Source organism: Xiphias gladius, chromosome 14 (genome assembly GCF_016859285.1).
Source record: "Xiphias gladius isolate SHS-SW01 ecotype Sanya breed wild chromosome 14, ASM1685928v1, whole genome shotgun sequence".
Taxonomy (NCBI): domain Eukaryota; kingdom Metazoa; phylum Chordata; class Actinopteri; order Istiophoriformes; family Xiphiidae; genus Xiphias; species Xiphias gladius.
In genome coordinates, this window is record NC_053413.1 from 12,227,936 (window position 1) to 12,244,295 (window position 16,360).

Sequence of the window (16,360 nt, forward strand, 5' to 3'; positions counted from 1 at the left end):
ATGTCCGTAGCAGGATTTAAGAAGCAATTTTACAAAGCAAGCCAGGTAAATGCGCCATTTTTTCAACATTAGCCGGTAGTTTAGCTAGCTAGCTAGCTAACATTATCGTCACTTTTATTGCGCTAGCTTCAAGCTAGCTGGAAAACGTTATGAAGAACGATAAAACGCGTTTTCTGGGTTAAACACTATGAAACGCTTAAACTTCTTGAAAAGTATAATACTAGCTATGTTGTTATGAAACTCTTTCAACAACTGTCATATGTGTTTTCGCTCACAGGTAATGTCAACGTTAACCCTTAATGTAAATTAGCCAACGCTAATTTAAAGAGCTAGCAAGTTAACGTCAGTAAAGTTATAGTCAGCTTAAAACAAACTAAAGTCAAACTTGGTTATTTACCGCTGGCTTCCAGAGTAGCTCGTTGTCCTAACGTTATGTATTTAAGCACTTACTTTCCTTCAGGTTGATTGAAGTTAGTCGTAGATGGGTTAGTTTTCGTTAGTTTGCAGCCAGGTTTTTGTCCAGCTACGTAGCTTGTATCCCTGAATTTTCACTGAAATAAGATTAATGTTCAAGATCAGCACCACATTCCTGAAGTATCTGTTGCTGCAGAAGTCGGGCATTGAAAAGATGAGTTTCTGGTTTAATGGAGATACTGTATGTGATGATAGGAGTTTGGTCTCGTCGTTTTTTGCTGTTATTTTCAACAGCAGGTAGATACATCATTCAGGTGTTAGCGTTAATACTATCGTCCTAAAGTGGTGTTCCTGTTTGTTATCTCAAGGATTACACGACGCTTTCAAAAAACTTCTCTGAAGACGAATTGGCCAATGCTTTGTGGTGGGTAGATAGCTCAAATTACACAACACGTCTGCGCGATACATAAAAAATCCGTTATCTTTAAGCTATAAGTATCCTCTGTGTTTCCAAGTGTTGAACTGAAATGACCTTTGATCATCTCCATCTAGCTAAATGATATAGTGACGTACAACTTTGAGATTTTTGTATGTAAATTAGTTTATTTTCATATCTCCATATTTAAGTTATTGGAGAAAAGTCAGTTATTTACTTCTAATATATAAAGGGAGGATGATGTCAACCAGACACACTGATTACCTTCTATCACATCAACTACAAAAGACTATTTCTTGTTTTTAATATTGGTTTTAGCCAGGTTTGCCGTGTGCTACCAAATTTCAAATAGCACTCATCACTGTTAAGAAAGAAATGAAACAGGTGGCTCTTGAGGTGGTTAAAAGTTGAACCTGCCACCACAAACTTGAAACTCAACATGACAAGGCCTGCAAAACCGGTGGCCTATGTGTATTGATGATACCTGCCTTGCAGCAGGTCCTTGCTTTGACCCAACATTAGTGATAGGCAAGTGACAGCTCCTTGCTAAGTGGGTGTGTACCTTACTGTGGGTAATGGAATTCTACATATGAGAATACTCTGCCCAAACCAGCTTTCCAGTTTGTAAGTAAACCAGAAGACAGAGTCAGTACGTTGACACTACAGCAAGAATAAAAAAAACTCACAAAAATCTTATATTCCATACAAGCTTTTGGAAAACTTGGTTAGGGCAGTTGGATTGCTAACACCAAAGTAAAGTGGTATTGGCCAACTCCCATTGCAAATACCTCAACTATTGGGACATACTATAAGGCAGAGCTGTAAACATACAGTATAGGGCCTGTACTGAACATCCTGCCCTCCATTAGCACAGACCTGGTCAACAAGTGTTGCACCTTGTCCTTCAGGCTATGAATAGAAAGAAATGGGGTGGAGGAGGACAATCAGCTGTCTAAGTTAGTTGCTCAATAGGGTTCATATCATAAAGCCATAAAAATACACTTGGTTTAATCAATGATTAAACAGAATAACTTCAGTCATATAAAGCTTGCATTATTTATATGATGATTATAAAGTTAATTTTAGTCCATATCATATTATATATCTTTATATATATATATATATATATATATATATATATAATTTTTTTATTTTTTATTTTTTTATTTTTTATTATTTGTATTTATTTTTTTGTTTTGTTTACGAAAGCAAGTCCCTAACGCCACCTTTACAACAACCTTTTACCAAATCTGAATCCTGTATCAAATCTGCCTATGAATCTGTATCTTTTTAACCCCTTGTGTAGTTATGGCTTTCAAAAATTTTAAGTAACAGGAGTCATAAATAACAGGGCTAATTGTTATATTACTGGAACCAAAACTCAAGTCTTTCCACATAGATTATATACCCTAGTCTGACTGAGATGGGTAGGTTTATTAGTTATGTTGGACAAAAAACTTTTGTTTGCAATTACGAAGCCAGATGGGGAGCTGAAAGTCTGTTTGTGTTTAGATTTCACACATCTATATGCCACAACTTCACATCTGGTACCAAGAGATTCATTAATTGCAATTAAAATGCTGTAAATTAGACTTCATAATTACGGAACATGAGGGGCTGAATTATATCCCGGGAACCAGTTGGCAGTGGGTGCCTAGGGCATTTTCAGAGCCACTGAGTGTATCCCTATAAGGCCTGTGTATCATATAAACTAGGGAGACTGATTGATCCATCTGGTCATAGAGTTTTATGTTCAGTGTGCTGCCGACAGCTGCACCGTGTTGAACCAAATGAGAAAACACACACACACACACACACACACACAATGAGTCTCTGTATGGCCTGCCAACCAACTCCACAGGATTTTAGAGTTTGTTTCGCTGATCAGAAATGAAGAATATATGTGCCATGCGTGAGTGAGGATATAAATTGGGGGGTGAGAGCACGATGAAGTTAGCATGTGCGTTTAGTAAAAGTATCCATGGATGTGTTTGCTGTGTAGGCAACTGCAATGTTCGTGCTGACCTGATGGGGAAAAAAGGAAAACTCTACAGTATAATTCCTTATGAATCCAGGCTCTCAGTACAGAGGAAAGTGTAGTTTGCAGAGCTCATTCCCCCATGCAGAGTTTAATAGTCCATTGAAAAAAGAAAATGGTGGAAGATATTAAACATCCATTAAAGTTTGAATACAGACAACAGGGAGGTTTTAAAGGTTTAGGTTAAGCTCATTTGACAACAAGATCCTGCCCTGTGGAAATGTCCATGAGCAAGCCTCTGATCCCCTATCAGTTCCAGAAATTCAGTTCTGTAGTTGACCTTGCTTTGGAGGTGGAGGAGTGGACAAGGCAAGACAGATAATAAAAAAAATCATAATAATATCAATACAAATTGACCAAGTGTAGAACTTCAAGTTTGTCATAATGGAGCACAAATGTGTGTTAACTTATGAGTAATCCTCCATGAGGACCAGTAAAAATTCTGAGTTCAGTCGGCGTCATTGCTCTTTTTGCTCTTCCGTCACAGTTAATGAGTGAGAAGGTTGGAGGTGCAGAGGGAACCAAACTGGATGAAGACTTCAAGGACCTTGAAAGGGTACTTCATACATTTTAATATTATACCCATAGTTCACGAGTTGAGAAACAGTATTCTGATATGTTGTGCTTTGAAATTATATCCTCCAAGTTTCTTACACTCAGTGTCAAAGGCATACATCACAGTATATGCACACAGGTATCAATCAATGTCTCTTCTTAACTTGTATCACCAGAGAGCAGATATTACCAGCAAAGCAGTTGTGGAGGTCATCAATAAAACATCAGAGTACCTCCAGCCCAACCCCGCAACGAGAGCTAAGCTTTCCATGCTCAACACAGTTTCCAAAATCCGTGGACAGGTGAATAGTCCAGGCTACCCCCAGCCTGAGGGCCTTCTGGGGGAGTGCATGACTAAGTACGGACGGGATATGGGCGAGGACACCAACTTTGGTAAGAACGCCGGAGTCATGATATACACAGTTGACTAGATATGTGTGTAATGGTTAATGTATGGAAAGCCTTAAAAATGCGGAGAGTTGGAGCATGATATGGTAGGGGGATGTATTTTCCTATAGGACGAAAAATATCTGTACACTCACTTTAATTTTTTTCATGTTTTCACCTTCTTTATAGAGCAAATTATTATTATTAATATGCCTCTCAATGTCCCGAACTCCCTAATGCTGGTGTTTTATGTGTGTGTGTTTTTTGTGTGTGTGTGTGTGTGTGTGTGTGTGTGTGTGTGTGTGTGTGTGTGTGTGTGTGTGTGTGTGTGTGTGTGTGTGTGTGTGTGTGTGTGTGTGTGTGTGTACTGCAGGTGGGGCTCTAATAGACATAGGGGAGTCAATGAAGAGGATGGCCGAGGTCAAGGACTCTCTGGATATTGATGTGAAGCAGAATTTTATTGACCCACTGCAGGCAGTCGCTGAGAAGGATATCAAAGACATTCAGGTATAATGAAAGAGATAGTTTGCTTCTGCATGTACAGGCTAGGCATTGACTAGTGAACTCCAAATTCTGTGCATCAGCTCCAATAATATGAAAAAAGTATTAACAGTCCAGGTGCATAACAGCTGAACTGCACACAGATGTTTTAATCACACTGATGGCATAAGAAATTTCTCAAAACAATCAAACAAGTGAAAATACTTACTTACCCTCATATCATACTGTAAAATCTGCAAAACCTCATCTGTCCATTCCCAACTGTTTCACCCCTGCAGCACCACCTGAAGAAGCTGGAGGGCCGCCGTCTGGACTACGATTATAAAAAGAAACGTCAAGGTAAAATCCAAGATGAAGAGATCAGGCAAGCCCTGGAGAAGTTCCATGAGTCCAAAGAGATGGCTGAGAGCTCCATGAACAATCTGCTGGAAACAGATGTGAGTAGCCTATAGACTAAACTTGATACACTTTGTTTTGGACATGGCCCACTGAAACCTGCTGGACTTTTTAATAAAAACATGTTTCCCTTCATTAGATTGACAAATGTTGGTAAACCTGTGATTGTTACGAATGAGACTGAAGCAACTAAAATATTGAGGCGAGTAATGTGACGTTTGCATTAAAAGATGCATCTGCAGTAGTGCTAGTGAGACTTGTTATACTACAAGGTGAAAAATACACAGACAACAGCATACATATCGAACAATAGAGACAATACAGAGCTGCAATTACTTGTCATTTTAACCTCTAGTTAATCTAGCCAATCCCCCACCCCACTGATTAATACTGTTGTCATTGAAGTAGGCTAAGTGATGTCAAGATGATCAAAGTCAGCAAACATTTCTTAAGTACAATATAACAATATAATTGTACACTATAATCATTGATAATAGGCTTAAAGAAAAAAATAAGCCATCTTATTCAATCAGTGCCATTGGAAATGCTGCATCAATTCAATAGGTGGTTGTATAGATGAGTAGAGGTCACGAATCAGAAGTGTGATAAGGCTTTCTAGGTTTCTTTGGGAAGTTAAAATGTATAAGTGCTTCAGTCTTTTACGATTTTCAAGGGAGCTGTGAAGATCTCATGGCTGCCAAGACATCTCCTGTGTACCAAGACTGTGAGATCGGGTCGAGTTACATAATGTTGAGAGATTTAATTGAAAGCATTTATGGCTGAAGCAGACGGTTGAATTGACATAATTTGTAAGGTTACATAAATACATTGAATGAACTGTATGCCTTCAAGAACTAGTTAGACAGACTCAAAATAGAGGGTCAAATGAAGAGACCCTAGATAAACAACATTAAAGCTGTATGAAACATGGTAACCAAACTAACTCACAAATATTGAATTCTTGTTAATGTGCCTATATTTTGAGTATTTGATGATATTTATTCTGCATATTATATCTGTGACTGCATCAATTGGAAACACTAGGCTTGCTCCTCAAAGCTTCTCAGTTAGCGTAACGCATGTTATGTCTTAAAGGACACATTGTGTCAGCTGACATGCCTTGTTTTTCCTCGCGGTAACTTGCAGTCGTTTGAACCTGTCAAACCCGTTTTGTTTGATCTTTACTGTTTTGGTATTGTCATATAGAGTCGTTTCAGAGCTTTTTTGAGTGAGGCTGTTGTGATGAACAATACCGATATAATGATAAACAAATGCGAATGATGAGAGACAGGAATGCAATGAAATGTAGGTAACCAGTAAAGAATGCACTGAAGGACCAGAGCTGTTCCTGTTTTTGGTCTCATATTAAAATAGTTTGTGTGTGTATGTGTGTATGTGTGTATGTTTGTATGTGTATATGTATGTGTGTGTATGTGTGTATGTAGGTGGAGCAGGTGAGTCAGCTGTCCTCTTTTGTAGAGTCTCTGCTGCAGTACCACAGACAGGCCGAGCAGATCCTGGAGGAGCTTTCTGACAAACTGAGAGAAAGGTCAGCGCCATGACTTTTTGTGGAAGATGGCATGCCTTTTGTATGTTGAGGCTGTGTCCTCTGGCTCATGATTTGGGATGATTCAGCTGCACCATCTTTTCTTTTACCATTCTGATTACAAGTAATGAATGTCAAGCAGTAGCTGATGCTGAGCTCAAATAACTTATTTTTACTGAACAATATACATTTAGATAACTATCTTTGTTTTTGTAGGCACAGATGATTTTGTTATCATCCGTTTTCCTCAATTACAAAAATAGAATATCTTTTATTTTGGAATAACATAAAATAAAGTAGATTTGTTCTGCTTTTAACAACTTGCTTGTAGTCATAGTAATTGGAACAAAGCCCACAAGAAACTGGATTGATATCTCTTTGTTAAACCTGCCAGTGTCTGTGTTGGTGCATCTCCTACTTTTGCGCTCGGAGAGGTGATGTTTTGCTCTTCTTTTGTATTCAGGGTGAACGATGCTCAGAACCGTCCAAGGCGCGAATACACACCCAAACCCAGACCAGCCTTTGACTTTGGAGAGGTAGAACAGTCCAACGGAGGATACTCACCTGCTGCAACAAGCCCTTCATCTTACTCTCCATGTAAATTTATGTTTGTATATTTTGTGAGAGCTGTGTGAGTGTGCTTGAATGTCTGTATTTGTATGTGTGTGAGGCATACACCCAAGAAAGAATGCGTTAAAGTCAATCGCATTCTTAGGAATTATGTGTCTTTCCTTCTCCGACATTAACCAGCCCCAGCACAATATCAAGGTCTATCTTTCCAAAGAAACTCCATCAAGAGCAGGTCACGTGTGTTGACAGATGAAGATATCACTTACACAGAACTACGAAGTTTCTCTACTTTGACTCACTCTGTTGCACATCTTTGTGGCAGAGAGGTGGATGCATGTCTGTGTGATAGTCAACTATTTCACTAACATTACTGAATGGTGTTTGTTTGTGTCCTCTGTGGCAGGTTCCCAGAACAAGAGTTTAAACTCTGTCTGACGAAGGCTGCAGACATACAAACTTAAGCAAACCATTCTCTGTTTTTTTGTTTTAAATTATCAGTGACTGATATTTTAATAAATTTGTCAACCACGTCAAACATTTTCATAAAAAATTGTTTTTTACCTGCAGTCATGATTTTGCTGAATTGTATGTATCTGCTGGCCTGTTTTCTAACTGAAATTTCTGACCCTCAGGAAAAATCACAGCATGCCACATGGTTTATTTTACAGATCTAAATAGGGATTCAATCTATTATCATTCCCCTTTCCAGTCCAACAAGAGAAAGTAAATTTGAAAAGTCTTAGATCAAAACTTTTGACATGGTCATTGTGGTTGGCAGGAAATAGTTTTGTTGTGTAACATATCAGTATATGATTGTGATCTTGAGTTGTAGAAGGATGCTCCCTTACCGCACTGATGGCTAACTTAAAAACCTCTCCTTTTTGAATGACTTTAGTTTTATGGTCTGTTCCAGAGTCTTATTGGAAAACATACTGGTGACACATTCCCTTTAATGAAATCCTTTTAAAGGAGTATATAATAGTTTTATTAAAGGGAAACTTTCCACAGAGTGACTATTTGTACTTTCTCTCTCATTGCATCTCTCTACATTGTGTCTCTCTCTATAGCTGAGCCATGCTGTAAAGCCCTGTATGACTTTGAGCCGGAGAACGACGGAGAGCTGGGCTTCCACGAGGGTGACATCATCACCTTGGTCAATCAAATCGATGAGAACTGGTTCGAGGGAAGCCTTGGTGGAAAATCAGGATACTTCCCCAACAACTATGTTGAAGTGATGGTGCCTCTACCGCACTGAAAACAGCAAGGCAAGAGGGAGACTGCAGAGGATGGAAAGGGGGGATGATAGAGGATTGTCAACTTTCAATAAACAAAGGATCTCTTTGTTTATTGAAAATAAAAAGGGTAAACATCTCAAGACAGGGACCTAATTTTTGTATCTAAGAGTTATTTGAGCAAAGCTTTTTTTTTTTTTTCATTCAAGATTTAATGGATTTTTAAAAACAGTAAGGATGGAGGGAAGATCAGTCAGAAAAATTATGGCGTAATGTCTACGCGCATTTACCATATCCTCAGTCTTTATATTCATTCTCTATGCACCTGTGCACTTTGTACAGTACACCTCCATCACCAGGACTGATGAAGAAAGATCGAGAGAATGGCATCTGTAATATCATGTCCAGCGGTATCCACAAACACTAAGAAATGCAGCTACTTTATTCTTATATTCTTATCCTATTTTATATATTTACATTATGACATTTCTTGTTCTTTGTATTGTGCATATTGGTACTACACACATGCATGTATACACATGCATTTTTCTAAGCACTGTTTTCTACACTCCCAGTTTTCACCTCTGTGCCTTTAGGCTTTAGTATTGTTGTCATCCCGGTCTCATTGGAGTCAACATGGAGGACTGGCTGCCTTTTGTTGACGTTTAAAACAATCCTCGGCTGCCATCTGGTGGTAAAGATGATTCTTGGCTATTGGTTTGAGTGGCACTGTCATATGGCTTCTGTTACCTCTTATCAATACATGTTGGATGGCTTTTCTTAGGTTTTAGGTAGGTATGTTTTCAAGACATAGAGTATATGTGTATAAAACTTCAAAAATAGCTGAAGCCAGTCGGGGGATAAAGTTGACAGACTACTGTTTGTTACTGTAATTGCAGTTTTACAAACATTAGCTAATTTTATTCTAGACCCTAAAGTTGTTTAAGAGTTTATTTCTAAAGGGCTGTAGGGGTCCATAAATACACTTTTCTTTTTTATTTCCATTATCACACTAATTGTTAGTAAGTTGTCCCTAAGTTAATTTACCTACAGCTCTACCCGTTTTTCAATGCACAACACCCTCTTGTCTCTTACAGTTGATGCCAAAGAGAGGTTACACAAATTCCCAAATTGCCTGAGGCTGCTGTTTGTCAATGAAAAGACATGTATTTAAACAGCCTTATCTACACAATGCTGCAAAATTAATATTTAATAATCGAGATGATTATATGCAATCAAGTTTTCCCTTTTTATATACTTCACAGAAGCAGACATTTGATTCAATTACAGTGTAGCTCACAATAATGCAACATTATTTTTCCCCACCCCAAATAATTTATAGTAATACCCCTAAACCATAAGCCTACATCCTTCAGTTCCTCTATTTTCTCAGGCTTTAGTGATGCTGCTGGCAGTGTCACTCAATTGTTTTGTGGGCTTTTACTCAACTGTTTGTCAATGAATTTTCAGCCTGTGATTTGTTTGCCCTCGGCGCTGGGGTAAGCTTGTCTTTAGTATTCTAACCTATAATTTGGAGCATGAAAATTAATCTGATGTGTATTGGGGGTTTTTCTACCTGCCTTAGTTTTCAGACTGAAACTGTGCACCAGACCTGACAGAAAATGCTAGCTCCCAACTATTGTGTTCAGAATTTACTAATAATGAGAAGGGTTGTTACACAATGGCTGGTTTCAGTTTCATTTAAGCCTATTACAAGCAGAGTATGAACTGTGAGGGTTTGTGCTGTTCACTAAAATGCCAACTTTCTCCTCTTGTCATGATCCCCTTGTTAGACCGCCCCCGCCCCACTCATCTGTCCCATCTCTATTTAAACTGGGAGTGGAACAGACAGGTCTTTTCAGCAGGGAAGGGTACACAGCAGTGGATTATGCCCTCCATCCCCCACTAGTCTTTATTCTCCACCTGCCCCTGTACCCCTACCCCCTCTCTCGTTATCTGCCCCATCCCAATCCCATGGTGACTCTGGAGCTTGGTTTCCTGGTCCATCCCTGGAATAATCTCTTTGTTATCATAGTATGTGCCTCTTAATGTTATGGTTGCATGTCTCCTATGTTATTCATGTTATGTGTAGGGCCATGGGGTTTAGCTGTGCTGAGAAATAATTGTGCGGTTCAGGTGTGTTTTTAGATGCCTCATTACACTAAATCAAAAGTCCAGAGTTTGAGAGGGGAAAGAAGGGTCAGGGGCTCAGGTTGAGCTATTGTGCAGTTTGTATAATATTGATGATGATTAATGTCATGGAACAAAGGGCTAAGATCAATTTTTATACGCTGCTGCCGTCATCTGAAATAGTTGTCTGACTGCTGCGGCTGACATTTATTGCAACACGACATTCTGTGATGGCTTGTTATGCATTCATACCCATAAGTGTCCCAATTTTGTGATATTAATGAAGTATTACCAGCCTTAAAAGCTTTATTTTATTATGCACAATCCTAATGTAGTTTTCTGTGCTAAAATGTAACTGCTTTGCATGTGTCTTCATTACAGTATGTCTTGGACAATACTTTATTTTCGTAACTGTGACACTATGGGGAGACTAAAATATGGGATTATCCTGGATTATTTTTAGGATATATGGTTTACCTCTATACTAAATGTAATCCTATGTGTATTGTTTATTTTTGTTATTATGTAAAGGGGAATGGATGCTGTTCATTTGCTTCTTTAAATAAATGTTAAGTAACTTGGCTCCCAGTGTGTCTACATAAAATTACAGTCCTTTGGTCATTTTTGAATACAAAAACAATAATAAGGTGTATATACTTGTGCAGAAAATATGATCTGTAGGATTATCTCTTTTTACATGTAGCCTACGTGATTCCTATTAAAACCCAGCTAGTTACATATGTACAATTGTTCATTTTTTCTCAGTAAAATCTATATTTTGGACATTTATCCCTCACCCATCCAGTTTTTAATCTGCACAACCACCCGTCTGCATGACCCCCAGATACAGCAGGCTCCACCAGCCAGCTGTTGGATTATTGCCACAGCAGTATCTCATCGGGGAAGGCGTGTCACTCCCCGAATTACTCAGATCCCCTTTGTCCTCAGTGCCCAGCCAGCGACACTCATGGCGGCTGCACCCGTCAGACAGCGCTCCGGGCCAGGGGGACCCCGGGCGCAGCTCCCGCCCTGCTACTACGAAGGATACCTGGAGAAGCGCGGACCGAAAGAAAAGGTAGGGTCGCCCGGGGCAGATCTAGTGCCATGTTGTTTCAGTGCATGCTGTAGATAGCCGTGGTCGGTGTGCACGCGTGTGTGTGTGTGTGTGTTCCCACCGCACACCGGCTGTTCCCCTATTCCCAGAGAGCTGTCAACTTCCTCATTGTGATAGAATGGGCGAGGCGAGACTCTACGCTGGAGCTGGCGGGGATAATTTCACATAGCGGATCACAGATTTCGTTTTGCTCTTAAACCGGGGTTTGCAAGACTCTGACAAGGAACGCTTCCAGCAATTTATGAACGAATCACGACATAGCCCACGAATCTAGGGGAAACCCGATTTCTGTCAAAAGGTTGCATGACATTTCAATTACATCACATGGGCAATCTGTGGCTGTATCCCTTATCTTCATAACAAGTCATCTACTGTATGTCACAAAGAGTATGTCTGCCAAGCATTTTCATCCCCCAGAATTCAATGCTGACTCATACTCTTCTTTTGAGATATTGTTCTGACACTGGTCCCTGAAGCGCATTTCCAATATCTCAAATACAAACTTACAGTCAAATTGACATTGTTACTCAAGGCTTCTTTTGTATGTTGTTTTCATTTAAATGTAAGATGATAACTAAAGAATGGGACACAGGGGACCCCCCCCCCCAAAGGGCCACCCTCACCCATTAGGCTCATTTTAATGCAATACAGACGTGTAATGTGAGCTTGGCTCAGGTGCAGGATATTTCAGTGATCCGTGGTCACAGACTGACAGCAGCTGAGGCTCACTCTCTCATCAATCTCGTGGGACAGGAAATGTGAGAATGATTTTAACAAAGAAAAGGGAAATATCCATCACACGGATGTGAAAAACAGCACAATTGTTGTCATGCTCTTTCCCCCTTTTTTCACATCTGCTTATTTCATGTGCGTCAGGCATCCAGACGACTGTGGACCTGTCTCTGCGGGAATTCTTTGTATTTCTTCAATAATGCCAAGGACACTCATGTAAGTTTCAGACTGAATACATTTTGTTTGTTGCACATCATCGTGTGTTGACACTGAAACATATTTGTGTGTGTGTGTTTGTGTATGCGTTTGCATTACAGTATGTGGAGAAGCTGGACCTGAGTGGATTTGTGTCCCTCAAGGACGACTGCAGCCGGGACAGAAACCTGGAGGCGGCCAGACTCATCCTGCGCATGAAGGACGGGGAAACCAAACTGACAGTAATGCCCCTCACACACACTCTCTCACACACACACACACACACACACACACACACACACACACACACACACACACACACACACACATAAACACATTAAAATGAACTCTTTTTGTAAGGAGTAAAAGGGCTGTTGTCTTTTCCAGGCACCCAACTTAGAATCAAGGGAGCTGTGGAAAGGTTTCCTCTACTCTGTCATCGATGTAAATATTCATCTTCTGCACACCTGCTACACCTGCATCTCTCTGCCAGTGTCTTTCTTTTATGCTGTTTAATAAGAAATTCTCCCTTCTATCCAATCGCAGCTCAATGTACCGTCCTGTCTCACGTTGCTGCCGGGCCAACTGCAGATGCTGAAGGAGGTGGTGGACAAAGAAAGGTCCAGACGGAGAACTCGTACTCCCACACGCGCTCCTCCTTCACCGCTCTCCGTGCCTTTAGTAGGAGAGATCCCACCGTGAGTTCCCGTCTGTGTTGACGGACTGTAGCTGTTTTTGTGTGTGTGTGTGTCAGTCAACATATGTGTTGTCATTTTTGCTGTGTGTGTGGCACCCAGGTGCTTTCGACCAGTGTCCCGAACAGAGGCTGAAGTCCTTCTAGAGAGACACCCAGACTGCGGCAACATGTTGATCCGTCCAGGCAGAGATGGATGCTCGCTAGCTGTTACTACTCGCCAAGACCTCAATGGGTAAAACACCTGCTGAATATCTGGACACCACAGCTGCAAATGTCATGGACAGACACCATCTTCACTGCAAAAATGTATATACTTTCTGTTTGACTTTTTTTTTTTTTTTTTGTAGGTCGGTGTTCAGACATTACCGCGTGACCCAGAGGGACCAAGGTGGTTATGTCATTGATGTAGAAAATCCTGTAAGTGGATAATATTTACAGATACAGTTCACATTTTACAACATTTTGGAATGTGGATTTATAAAATTCTATCTAAATTCTTATTATAGTTGACTTACTTATACATTCACAGCTTATATTGTTATGTTTATACAGGAGAAACGTTGGGTTAATCAAAGTTTTTCTTTCCCGACACCAGTTACGATATTTTAATTCATGGTATCTGCTGATACCACGTACTGACAAGATGCCTGTGTTCTCTTTTTCCAAATTTAAAACCTGTATACTACACTGTGTGGAACTCATCAGAATCAGTGCTTAATAGCACAGGCCCTGACACCAATCTGGCATATTGGATCGATGCATCCCCACCCTTGGTTGAAATATTTGAAAAGATAGAAAACACACACTGTAACAGATTTGTTAAGTGGGAAGTAAAATCATTGATGCTTCAAACCTTTCGTGTCCCTGTCTTGTTTGCTGTCAGATTAAAAAACAACATTTCAGAAGTGACCACTTTTCACAACTAAATATGGCTGTATCTCCACATATTAGTTTTTTTCTGTATGCTTTTTAAACGTTTAAAGGTTTTCAGGGTGTCTGAGGACATGGCAACAATTCAGCACACAGAAGATTTTGTAAAACTTGACTGAAAAAGAAAATGCAAAACTGTTACAATTTTGAGTTATGATGTGAGATTACAACAGTCAATAATGTCTGTATGTAAACACCATTCATATAAACCAGCAGCTTTAGGCATATAATGCAACAGGTTCCCTCTTACAGATTCCCTGTGCTACACTCCATGAGGTCATCGATGCCCTGGTAGAGAAGACGGCAGGTACTCTACAACCTTTCCTACTCGAGGAGCCGTATGAGGAGAATATCAGTGAGGCAGACTTTTTTTATCTATGCCTTTTTTTCTATGTCCTACAATTAATCTATAAGTTCAGCCATTTAAAAAAATTTTGTGCCATCAGCATATGTTTCCGCCAATGATGAAAATGGAGAAAGGATCCTCCACACTGCCCCTTCCAGCCCCCTGCCAAAGGCTCCTGCCCTGCCTCCAAAACAAGGTTTGTCTCTTCAACATGAAGTCATACAGACAGTCAAAGACAGACAGCAGTAATGATCTTTGCTTTGATTCTGGTGTAGATCGTTGGTCCAGCAGTCCCCTGTCCAGGTCGCCCGCCTCAGACCGCCGTATCCTGACCTCATCAGTGCCGGCCTCGCCCACCAACCCAATGAGGCGACTCATTCTCTCCCCATCGCCTCTTGCACAGAGTGAGTAGATAATGGGCCACCCTCACCGGCAGCAGTTGATCCGCAGTCTTGTCAACTCAAAGTCTAATCCTCTGTCCTTCCACAGCGCTCAATGAAGAACTCAAAATGAAGCTGGAGAAGAGACGAGCCAGTCAGGAGTGACGTAACTCACAAGGAACAACTTCCTGTCACAGAGTACTCAATCTTCAGTGCCAGACACCTTCTCACCGCAGCTATGTACTCATCCTGTGCCTTCTAGGTGGAAGACGAGGGACTACAAATGCCGCCACTTTCTTTTAGTGCTTTGTCCACATGCATACGGCTGTTTACAAACTGCCTCTGAGCAAAAAATAGGCCTACAGCAAATGATTTTCCTTCAGAATATAATCCACAAAAACACTGAATCAGTATAACTGGCAGCTACAACCTGTCGGGGAAGCGCTGACACGTACCGGACAACCAACTGAGCCTGATGTTTTCCTGTCTGAACCCATGTCTGTGTGCTGAGCTGCTGATGTTACTGCTGCGCCTGAGACACTTTATCCAGGCACACTAGGTTTCAGCTCAGTAATTCTCCTCGTCCACGTCATTACATGTTACATGACTGAAAAAAAGAACATTTAAAAAAAATCGTCTGAAAAGCGAAGCATGCACAATCTCTACCTGCGGCTATCTGTGATTGATAAGCAACTATTAATTTGTTATTGATTCAGTGACACTGCTGTGGTTCATTTAAAACCCAATTTAAACTGTATTGTTGGTGCGTATTTTAAAGTGTTTCCTTATAATCTGCTACTGTGTATGTGCTACTGTATGGTGCTATGACTCACCAGTGCTCAGACCTGCCTGGAGAGTCCAGGTGATTTCTGTTCCTCTTGAAGAAAATCGATCTACTGTATGTGAGGGGGCCCTCTAGTGGAATGGCTGTCAACTAAAGGGACAGAGCCCTTACTATCAACCCAAAGTCTTTGGGTATTAACACAAGTGCCAGACATTTGGAATAGAGCAACCCTTTATGTTGCAGACTGAACCTGGCAAAGGCTTTTTTATCACAGTAATACACCACGCCACCTGTCTTTTCCTTTGGTAACAACATTATAATCTATTACAGATCTGAGGGTGTTACAACAATAACAATTTTTTTTTTGTTTACATTTCTGTGAATTGGCCAGTCCTTGCAGATTGGAAGTGTCTGAATACTAGTGGCAAACTGTGATCAACGGACTCATAAGTGTCTTCTTACAGTGAACAGTTTCTTGTATGTTTGTACAATATGTGATGTGTCCACTTGATCAACATCAAAGAACAGTATTTGTTAGATATCGAGGGTATTAAATTTGTCTTGCATGGATCTTAGTCCTTCCTCAGTGTGAATTGATAGCTTTTGCTTTCTCAAAAAGGGACCACTTCCTTTTGGAAAGTGGCAGGCCCCTAGGAGCAAGTCTTCAGTTGAAAAGTACAACCTTCCTGTGACAACAGGAGATTGAGGAAAGTAGATGATAATGTAATAAATCATAATACATTTTTTGTTTGTTTGTTTGTTTTAGCATGGAAGGGACTTTATTTTTAGTTTTTTATATTCTCTCAGTTTAGATAACCTTCCTTGATTCTATACACTTAAAACATACATTTATTTTCATCATGTTTAAAAAAGGGGACATTATTTTCATGATGGAAAAGTGTTAGGTATCCTTTCCTCTTCTACTTAATAGAAATCTGAAATTTGAAAATTTGAAATTTGAAACATCTGCACCAAGA

The 16,360-nt window shown here is 40.1% G+C and overlaps 2 protein-coding genes across 2 annotated transcripts; both read left to right on the forward strand.

Annotated features, from left to right (window-relative positions):
• Window positions 1-10,787, forward strand: LOC120798631 (endophilin-A2-like). The gene is made up of 8 exons (XM_040143055.1): window positions 1-45; window positions 3,376-3,444; window positions 3,620-3,836; window positions 4,204-4,337; window positions 4,610-4,768; window positions 6,173-6,276; window positions 6,737-6,870; window positions 7,911-10,787. The coding sequence occupies exons 1-8, from the start codon at window positions 1-3 to the stop codon at window positions 8,096-8,098; spliced, it is 1,050 nt and encodes a 349-aa protein (XP_039998989.1). The 3' UTR covers window positions 8,099-10,787.
• Window positions 10,788-11,134: 347 nt separating this feature from the next.
• stap2a (signal transducing adaptor family member 2a) lies at window positions 11,135-16,250 on the forward strand. The gene is made up of 11 exons (XM_040143051.1): window positions 11,135-11,280; window positions 12,196-12,267; window positions 12,369-12,488; window positions 12,634-12,690; window positions 12,793-12,944; window positions 13,044-13,175; window positions 13,291-13,360; window positions 14,126-14,228; window positions 14,320-14,415; window positions 14,495-14,623; window positions 14,709-16,250. The coding sequence occupies exons 1-11, from the start codon at window positions 11,173-11,175 to the stop codon at window positions 14,762-14,764; spliced, it is 1,095 nt and encodes a 364-aa protein (XP_039998985.1). The 5' UTR covers window positions 11,135-11,172; the 3' UTR covers window positions 14,765-16,250.
• Window positions 16,251-16,360: the final 110 nt, after the last annotated feature.

Bases quoted from the DNA above. Each gene is read 5' to 3' on its own strand.
- LOC120798631 (XM_040143055.1), top strand. From the start codon at position 1: ATGTCCGTAGCAGGATTTAAGAAGCAATTTTACAAAGCAAGCCAG. The intron at 46-3,375 runs GTAAATGCGCCA...CTTCCGTCACAG, and splicing joins AATTTTACAAAGCAAGCCAG to TTAATGAGTGAGAAGGTTGG. The intron at 3,837-4,203 runs GTAAGAACGCCG...TGTGTACTGCAG, and splicing joins GGGCGAGGACACCAACTTTG to GTGGGGCTCTAATAGACATA.
- stap2a (XM_040143051.1), top strand. From the start codon at position 11,173: ATGGCGGCTGCACCCGTCAGACAGCGCTCCGGGCCAGGGGGACCCCGG. The intron at 11,281-12,195 runs GTAGGGTCGCCC...CATGTGCGTCAG, and splicing joins AGCGCGGACCGAAAGAAAAG to GCATCCAGACGACTGTGGAC. The intron at 12,945-13,043 runs GTGAGTTCCCGT...TGTGGCACCCAG, and splicing joins TTAGTAGGAGAGATCCCACC to GTGCTTTCGACCAGTGTCCC.